The sequence below is a fragment of the Lampris incognitus genome, chromosome 1, assembly GCF_029633865.1.
Source record: "Lampris incognitus isolate fLamInc1 chromosome 1, fLamInc1.hap2, whole genome shotgun sequence".
Classification (NCBI taxonomy): domain Eukaryota; kingdom Metazoa; phylum Chordata; class Actinopteri; order Lampriformes; family Lampridae; genus Lampris; species Lampris incognitus.
Genome location: NC_079211.1, coordinates 148,685,829 through 148,695,395, shown reverse-complemented (window position 1 = coordinate 148,695,395; position 9,567 = coordinate 148,685,829). Strand labels below are relative to the sequence as shown.

The window sequence follows — 9,567 nt, the reverse complement described above, 5'->3', positions numbered from 1 at the left end:
CTAGTCTCTCCCTTTTCACTCAGTAGCTGCCCACTACAAACATGTGTGTTGCACCAGACCTCTCAGCGTAAGTATTCATTAGTTGTTTTTAGCCCCCAGCCTTTTTCCACTTGTTTCCCAAAGCTGGATCACATTATGTCAAAGACCATTCCCGTTCCAGAAATGTGGAGACCCACTTTGATAAAAGATTACTGCTCCCCCTCCTTTTTTTTCTTTTTTCGTTATTGCTGTTTTTCTCCATACCAGTGTCTTGGAGGAAGTTCAAACATTCACAAGTCCGTGGAATGCATTGGATGACAAATCACAATAGCTTTGGTATTTAGGTGAATTTTGACGATAGGCAGTGCTGCAAACTTGAAGAAGCAGAGGGCAAGATCTGGGCAAGGGAAAATTGTTGAATAAATAAACAACCAAATAATACTTGAGTGTGCAGTGGCTGCAATATATTGTAGGATACTTGTGAATAGAGAATTCATAGTAGATATTTTAGTGTTTAATATAGACACCTGCCAGTGAAATAGATTCCTATATGTTGCCATATGTCAGCCATAAACCCTGACTGTCGTATGGGGACGCACTGTGTCATTCCACTGTATCAACCATCCATTGTGGTTAAATCCTTAAATCATTGTTTAGAGGATAACATGAGCATGTAGCTTGGAGTGAATGCTTTTCTTATCACCGGTATCCTGCAGTACAGTATTTCCCATTGTTTTAGCTCCCCGGGGCTGGAATTGTGGTCTCGAACTAACCTGAAGGAATTTGGAAATGAAAACATGGCCACCACGTGCCTCAGCTCTACTCTCACCTGCCTTCCTTACTCACCCTTTTAATTTTTCATGCCCTCCCTGAGATAGATGTTCGGAGAGGCGGGATGAGGGAACATGAGGCCCGGAAGCCTGCGGTGTTAATGTTCTCCCCCTAGTCTTTTGATCTGACATCAAGGCAGCTGTCATTGATTAGTGCATTTGCAGATGATTACTGAAGGAAGTGGGTGGCCAGACACAGGTCATATCACTGATCTCTCTCTCTCTCTTACGCTTTCTCTTACTCTCTCCCTCTCTCTCTCTCCCTCTCTCACACACACACACACACACACACACACACACACACACACACACATTCATTCAGGATATTCAGACCTCAGTAATTCTGTCCACAGTGACAGACATTGCTGTCCATATGTTTGTCTTTCAACAGGTGCTCAGTGGCTCAGGGTTTTTTCATTGGCCAGTCCCTCTGACATCCAGGGATGCTGCAGCCAAATTGCAACGGGGCTACGGCAGGAAATGATGTCAGCATCCACAGCCCATATAAGGGAAGTAACCTCCTTTCCATTTTGATGTGGTTGGTTGGTATGTTTCCAGTTTGTTTTGGAACTCTAATCATTAGTGCAATGGTTGCCATATGGAATATCTGGCTGGGCATTAATGGTTGCCTTTTGTCCCTCCCTACCTCGGAGAGTCTGATAAGAATAAAATTGCCATAACAGTCAAGTCTCCCTCGTGGCTTGTGATCAAATTGAGCCCTCTGTTGAATCGCTCGCCAATCTACTCGTGTGTAGTAAAAGTTTGGTGTTTGCATTTTGTGCAAGAAGGAAGTAAAAGGAGCGTGTTGCAGAGGAGGAAAACAGTAATTTTATTTCCACATAGTAGAGTTCCTATAAAAAGTCAAGAATGCAAAGGAATGCATGCCTTGGAAGAGTCCCCCTCCAGTTAAATATGTCACAAAATAAATAAATCATTTCAATACAGTCAAAACACAGTGGTTAAGTAGATGTATAGTATTCTCTATGGTATAATGGTTTCATGATAAATTTACCGGGTACTTTCTGCAAATTATCGACATTATAATCCTCCTCTTCATGTTAGCAGAATACCGGCCCTCTCCGAGAGAGTCTGAACTATAAATAACAGCTTGGATCCCCCGGTCCATCCACATGGACCACATGTTATATACTCTGTCTAGAACACACACATCCTCCGGTCCAGTCGTAAACCAGTTTGGCACAGAAAAAGGATTAATATTGCATCCTGTGCCACAGAAAACACAGATCACAACTCCCCCCCCAAACAAACACATAAACAAATGAAAATAAAAAGGCCTCAGCCAATGTCAGCGGTCAAGCTCGCTTCTTTTCTGAACAGTGTTGTAGTGCCTTTATTCCCAAAGGAGACATGTCTCGGCGAACGTCCTTATTCAGTTTCTCAGTGTTTTGTAAAAAAAAAAAAAAAAAAAAAATCTCTGTCCAGTGCTGAATATATTCTCGCTCTCCCCTGTGGCCATCTGCAGTTTGCCCTCACACCATTATCGGTAGGAAGTGGGTGGATGTGTTCTTCCGGCGGGTTCTCTTTCCTCTCAGCGGCCTGCCGTGGACATTGAGACCCACAAACATTTGTCTCTTCTTGTTCCTCCACTCGGCCGACGCGTACGTGTTGTACCCATTCTCCTCGATGCGCTCCTTCAGGGTGCAGTCGACGCCGAACTCCCTCTGGAAGGAGAAAAAAAAAGAAAAGACAATTCGTAGACATCTTTCAGACCTCCGTCCTCTGCGCCGACAGTTCAAGTTAAAGTGAGAGAGCATCTGCGTATCTGTTGTCATAACAACAATAGTGTTTGTTTAGCATCTGCACGATCACTGCCGCTGCCTTGCTGGTCAGTAGGTTTAGATAGCATGTGTCTTGGTTGTATTATGTGTCTCTGGCTGCTTTTGTGTATGTGTGTGTGTGTGTGTTGGCACCCTGGTCTGGTTATGATCCAAAGCTGACCTAGCAAAAGCCAGAGTCCTGATAAAGCTTCCTTTGATAAAGACCGAAGAATCTAACACTATCTCCCTCTAGATTGACCTTTGACCCGGATACTAACCGCTCCATACAGCTCTCCCTTCCTGCTGATAGCCAGATAGTAGTTGCTGCTCAGCCCTTTAATGGCCACCACCCCCACGTCCACTGATGTGATTTCCAGGATGCCTAAAAACACAAAAAAGAAGCGTATATACACTCAGGTTAACATGTGCAGTCATTATAACAGGTCATCTTTGCAGGTAAACTCATTTTGGCAGTTTCAGCTCCTTAAAGGTTTGAGATGAGCCAGACGGAGCATGCCCGCCTCACATTTCCCAGATACACAGACGCACTGACAGATCTCCGAGGAAGAGGAAGTAAAGGTTGTAAAAAAAAAAAAAGGCTTCCTTGGCCCCCAGTTGTTCCAAATAAGACCACGTGGAACAATCGGCAGAGTCCGACCACATGCAAGTAACACACCGACCGGCCGAACACCAGTACTGGATGTAGACCAGGTTTAGTCCACGGGTAGTCTTGGACACAGCTGTAGGACTCTTGTGATACATGTACTGCATGGTATAGTGAACAAGCACAACGTGTACTGACATTACAGAATGGCTTTACTCATGAACAGTAACTTATTCCACTTGTACTTCCAGCGGCTTGCATGAGGGAACGCACCAAGCGGGGATCGATCCTGTGTACTGTAATTTACTCTCCGTGAGCGTCTTCCATTTCAGAGCTACTCTTGCACCACTTTAAAATCTGCACCTGTGTAACGCGTTCCAGCTGTCTGGTCATCTGGCCTGGAGACGGGTCGGGGTATAACCAGGCAAATTCTCAAGTTGTTTGTGTTTCGTTTGGTATGTGGGCTACCGAGTCCCTATGCAAATAATTCAGGTTTCCAAAAGGCTGTTACGAGGCCTAATTTATCCCCCCGGTAACAAGGGCATGCTGCTGCTGCAGACAGCGACGGTTATTTGTGTGGTCTCTGCATCTCAGGTCACAGAGATATAACTTCCTATGGTGTCCTTTGACCGCAGAACCTACTCGTCTCATCTGACACTGGTGTGTGCACGTGTGTGTGTGTGTGTGTGTGCGTGTTTAGCATGTGTGTGTGTGTGTGTGTGTGTGTGTGTGTGTGTGTGTGATGGGGACCTCCCTAGTTCCCATGGCACATTTGATTTCGTGCCTCCCTCCCCTGACTTCCTTTCCCCACTTCCTATGTGGTGTCGTTATTTCATCCTGATAACCACACATGTGTTCACACGCACACACAGACACACAAAGCAACGCACACATGTACACACACAGACACGCACACACACACAAACACACACAGCAGTGTGTGGGTGTGAACTCCAGGGAGTCGACGATGTCCTTTGATCAGATGTCCATTCCCGCCCCTGTCTGTTGACTGTTTGTGTGGCAACTCCTTTACTGTCTAACCCACTCTCCTCTGCGGCCTTTTTCTGAAAGGAGGAGGAGGAGGGGGGGGTCTGTAAGACTGCAAACTCCATATCTATGTGGACAGTGGCGGATGCAGGTGTGTCCCCAATGGAACAATCCCTCATCCCTCTCTTAAAAAAAAAAAAGAGAAGAAAATAGTGTTTTCTCTCCTCGTCTGTGAGGTCTTGGACTGGATCAGTTTCTAGTTCAAACGGTGGCACCTCGGGGCGGTGAGGTCTGAAGCAGCCAGCTCCATGGGGACTGTGACACTGTGGCCATTGAAAGATCTGAGAGGCGCTGCTTTCTGTAAGGGATCAGGTGTCGGGCACGGAGCGAGGATGTAAGACAATCTATGGCGGTCTCTGGCCGCTCTGTAAACATGGGAGGGATGAAAGCAGCGAGAACAGAGGAGGACAGAGGAGCCAGGACAGTGAGACTGGGGGTGGAGGGGAGGATTAGAAAGGCTGTAATGATCACTGATCAAAGTCACCCACCGGAGGCAGGGGCGAGACAGGTTGTAGGCGTGCATGTGCGCGCGCACAAACAGAAACACACGCGCACACGTATGCATGCAAACACGCACACGTACACTCCCAAGCTGGCCGCGAGGTCAGCAGAGTTAAGATCAGCCAGTCTTTCTGGCGAAGGCCGCGTGCACCCACACACGCAGGCTCATTTAGTCCTGCATGGAAAAACGCCATCATGGCTGACACGCGGTTGGCATGCCCCACATTACAGCGATCGACACCAGTTTGTAGCACTGGTTATTTTTCCGTTTGTATGAACCACAGACGTGCAGCCCAGCAGACGTGCAGCCCAGCAGACGGGCTGCAGCCGGCCGGCCGGGTCCGACCGTTTACACGGTGAAATAACAGGGTTTTTTTTTTTCTGTTGCATGCTGGGTGCATTTTCCCTAACGTGCGTCTTATTTGATACGCTCCGTTTGGCGTTACAACTGTAAACGGTGCAGCGGCTATGGAACGGAGGCGAGACAACGCCAGTGAGATTTAAAGCTGCTTTTTTTCCCCCACAGTGCGACGCTTTAAAAACCAAGTGTTGTGCGGCGTGTGTTGTTATTCACAGCAGCTCAGTTAACCACGTCTATATCAAACGCTCAGCAGCTTTAAAAGAAAGAGACTCGGAGTGAGAGTTAAATTTGCACTTGCGGCATTCTGGCGTGACTGCGGCACGGGCGGAGGAGGTGACGGCGTATCAATCTGTATGGTGATGCCGTGTGATAAGCAGCACATTACACAGAGGGGACATCCACCCTCCTCCCCACCTCCATGAAAACTATACATCCCTCTCTCAGACCTCCATAAGAACGCCATCTGTTGTTTCCCACGCAAATAAGCAGCTACTTTGATTAAAGGAGATACACACACACACACACACACACACACACACACACACACACACACACACACACACACACACACACACACACACATACACACACACACACACACACACACACGTACACATTCATATAGACACACATACATTTCTCAAGTCTTGTCCGGAGACATCTTGGGCACATGGCCTCTAACGCATAGAACTGGTGGGGTGACACACACACACACACACACACACACACACACACACACACACACACACCATCACAGCCGTGGGTAATTAGCCAAATTCCTTTACCACCAAACTTTTGCCAAATTTCAGTCAGCGCCGCTCGCCGGGCATAAATATAAAAGAACAAATGTGTCCCATGAAGTCGACTGAGTCATGCATGTTGTAACTATGTCTCTTCAGCAGACAGCAAGCTTGTTAGCTCACTTCTACACATTCTCTCTCCATATACCCCTCTCTCTCTCTCCCCCCTCTCCCTCTTTCTCTATCCCCCTCTCCCCCTACCCTCTCTCCCCCTCTCCCTTTTTCTCTATCCCCCTTCCTCTCTCCCTCTCTCTCAAATTTCAGATCTCTCTCTCTCCCTCTCTACCCCGTCTCTCTCCCTCTTTCTCTATCGCCCCTCTCCCTCTCTCTCCCCCATCTCTCTCTCTCCCTACCACCCTCTCCCCTTCTCTCTCCCTCTCTCTCTACGTCTCTCCCTCTCGTTCTCTTTGTAACCTCAGCACAGACTCCCAGCGGGTTGGAAAGCCATGTGGGACAGTTTTGCGCTGGCATTCCCATAAATCTGTGGGAGGCTGGATACTGCCTTTCCAACAGTCAGCGGGCCGGGTCCTCGCCGGGCCACAGTCAGTCGGCACCCAGAGCCAACAACACCTCTGTATCAACACATCCTCACACGATCTAAATCATTCAAAAAAATACGGGAAAAGTCAACCGACGTGCAACCACAACAGCGTACGCTCGCCTTCTCCCAGTTGGTGTGTTGTCACGTCAAGGTACTATCAAGGGGTCTTACAAAAGGGTTTGGGCCCTGGGATCATGTCTAGCCTCAGGGGCCACAGAAGGGACTAGGGTCGCTCTTGTGTAGTATCTCTTACCTTGTGAACCTGATATCCAGGCACATAATCCACACACAGTGTCCACAGACCCCCTCAGGACACAGCTTTTTTTGACGGCACCGCCATTGATACCGAAGACGTGGAGCTTTGATGTGGCTACAATGACGCCCAGCCATGTCATTCATGAAGCTGTACCCCTATAGTCATTGCACACACACACACACACACACACACCCCTCCTCCTCTTCCCGGTGCTTCCCACCCTGATACCTGTTCTCCTTTGAAAAGACTGTGTTCTCCCTAAAAAAACAGTAGCAAAGCGGAGAATTTGTGAACCAATAAAAATAAAAAGAGAAACGGTGAAGGGATCAGTAAATCACCCGTCCGAACCTACGTTAACCCCAGGGTGAATTCACACACACCCCAGAAAAAAAAATCCCACTCTTCCTCTCGTTTCTTTCTTTTTGCAAGGTTTTTAACAACTTAGAACAAGGAAGCGACAGTAAAGGTGTCTGTTAAGATGTGATGGCGTAATACGGTCGGTGAAAAGAGCTGTTTCTGTCGTGACCTTGTCAAAACAAACACATCCTTTGACACTGTGCTACCCCCCTTTTGCCATTTCCCATAAGTCACTTTGATTGAATGTGTGGTTTTAGCACTCCCAAGAGGAAGATGAAAAGGTTCCATATACACTGTATGGTGCTGCAGGGACGACAGAGACAGAGAGACAGAGGGAGAGAGCGACAGAGAGAGAGACAGACAGACAGAGAGAGAGAGAGACAGACACAGAGAGAGAGAGACAGACACAGAGAGAGAGAGAGAGAGAGACAGAGGGAGAGAGCGACAGACACAGACACAGACACAGAGAGATGACAAAAAGAGAAAAAAGAGGTAGTGCGTGTGTGCTTGTGTGTGTGTGCAGTGCCTGCATGTGTGCACGTGCCTGCGTATGTGTGTGTGTGTGTGTTTGTGGCGGCAATAAGCGAGCACATGTGTCGGTGTTGGTTGCTGTATGATCACACACCCACTGGAGCATGCGACTGCCCGTCGGCTGGCGAGGCACACACACGTAGCTCAGTGGGAACACTGTCAGACTAATGAGAATGTTATTCCACCTTAAACTGCCTTAAAAAATATCTGACCTGGCCCTGACAATATGTCATTTAAACAAATGTCTGACCTGGCTCTGATAATATGTCATTTAAACAAATGTCGGACCTGGCTCTGCTCTGACAATATGTAATCTGCCCCACGCCGGCTGGCAGGGCGGACACTGAGTGGGTGAGACACAGAGAGAGTCTGAAAGCATCAGTTGGATGGATGGACATGCCCCCCCCCCAGTTCTACTGTGGCTGTTATCAGCGCTGTTTACCCCAGGCTGTGAAGACCGCCTGATAGTGCCCCGGCTATCTACCCCCAGTTCCCTTTTTTAAAACCATTTGAGGGCTACCATCCCTGTGCCGAGTGTTTGGACAGCAGAGATATCGGGAGGATGTCTGGTTTCAGACAACAACAACAGAAAGACTCCTCTAATCAGGAATGCTCCATCTCAAACCACCGACCTACAGCTGCTCCGTCTGCAGGCCGCGGAAATTAACTGTTTCAAAAGATTCGGGGCAAATAACACCGTTCAGGCCGATGATCTGGGTGCATATAAAGATTTCTGAGAAGGCCGCCTCGGAACGCCGACTGTACCGGAATAAAGCCGTTTGGGAGCAGATCAGTTGGTGTTTAAAGCCCCGACTTCTCTGATCTGTGTCTGACCTCTTTGACTCCACACCTGAACAGGTTTTTTTGATGTGAATTCTTTAGCAAGGAATCAAGTAACGTTTAGCAACAACGCCTTGCACGTTTATTAATCCTCCTCATAATTCTGCACAAATTTTCATGCAATTCTGCCGATTTCACATATTGTCAAACCCGTAGCAGAGAGAGAGAGGGGCGAGAGAGGCGAATTCTCCTTGTGACAACAAATATTGGAACGCCTGCATTTTTCTTTCACATAATAAAAACACTTGGTGGCAAAAAAAAAAACAAGACTTACTGAGGGGGTCGTCCTTGTTCTTTGTCCCATTGACTATTCCGTTCTTATCAATCCTCAGGAAAAACTTCTGGAAAGAGAACAGCTTACGCCTCCGTATGTCCCCTTGGAGGTGATTGTAGCTACGCACATGTCGGCCCTGCGGCCCCCCGGGTCGATCCGGAGGACCCCCAGTGGGAGCAGCGGCGGCGGTGACCCCGGGCCTATCCACCGGTCCAGTCCCGGAAACGTTGAACAGACCCCCGTGGGCTTGCCCGGCGACAACGAGCTTCAGTCTGTCTCTGCGGCGGCTGCAGACGGCCCCGGGCAAGGAGACGGAGAGGACCACCACAGCGAGGAGGAGGAGGAGGGGTAGAGATAGGCGAGAGATGGAGGACGGTGGCCTCGTCCCAGGGTGGGACCTGGAACCACGAAGGTCCCCTAACTCATCCCAGGAGCGTGATGAGGCAGCGGCAGCCTTACTCCCACCAGCAGCCCATCTGCTCATGGTAGTGTGCTGTGTGGAGGACTGGAGGCAGCCTCAGAGCCTGGGACATGCTGCTGGGGGCGAGGGGAGGCTGGGAGGGCAGGGAGGAGAGCCCTCCAGGGTCCGGACTGGACTTATTCCCCCTCCCCACTGTACACGGCTAACGTGTGTACAACACCTGCACCAAATCCCTCGCCTTTCCCGATCGTCTCGTGTTTGAATGCGCAGTCACTGTCCCGAGAAAGTTGCTGTTCTTTAGCTGAGATTTCTGCAGCACAGTCGAAAAGTTGCACGCTTGATATCTGCTCGGCAGCCGAGTCCACAAATCTCTCTTGGAATGAAAAAAAAAAAAAAACCACAACACTAGAAAAAAAGAATAGAGATCACAGTGATTATTCTGTGTGA

The 9,567-nt window shown here is 48.7% G+C and overlaps 1 protein-coding gene across 1 annotated transcript; it reads right to left on the bottom strand.

The window, feature by feature from the left end:
• Positions 1-2,171: 2,171 nt before the first annotated feature.
• On the bottom strand, positions 2,172-9,183 carry fgf10b (fibroblast growth factor 10b). The gene is made up of 3 exons (XM_056292336.1): positions 8,700-9,183; positions 2,866-2,969; positions 2,172-2,491 (listed from the first exon to the last, which is right to left on the bottom strand). Exons 1-3 carry the CDS (start codon positions 9,181-9,183, stop codon positions 2,300-2,302), a joined length of 780 nt encoding a protein of 259 aa, XP_056148311.1. The 3' UTR covers positions 2,172-2,299.
• Between the last annotated feature and the right edge of the window lie 384 nt (positions 9,184-9,567).

Bases quoted from the DNA above. Each gene is read 5' to 3' on its own strand.
- fgf10b (XM_056292336.1), bottom strand. From the start codon at position 9,183: ATGAGCAGATGGGCTGCTGGTGGGAGTAAGGCTGCCGCTGCCTCATCA. The intron at 2,970-8,699 runs GTAAGTCTTGTT...TTGTGTTTTTAG, and splicing joins GAACAAGGACGACCCCCTCA to GCATCCTGGAAATCACATCA. The intron at 2,492-2,865 runs GTTAGTATCCGG...TTCTCCTTCCAG, and splicing joins AGGGAGAGCTGTATGGAGCG to AGGGAGTTCGGCGTCGACTG.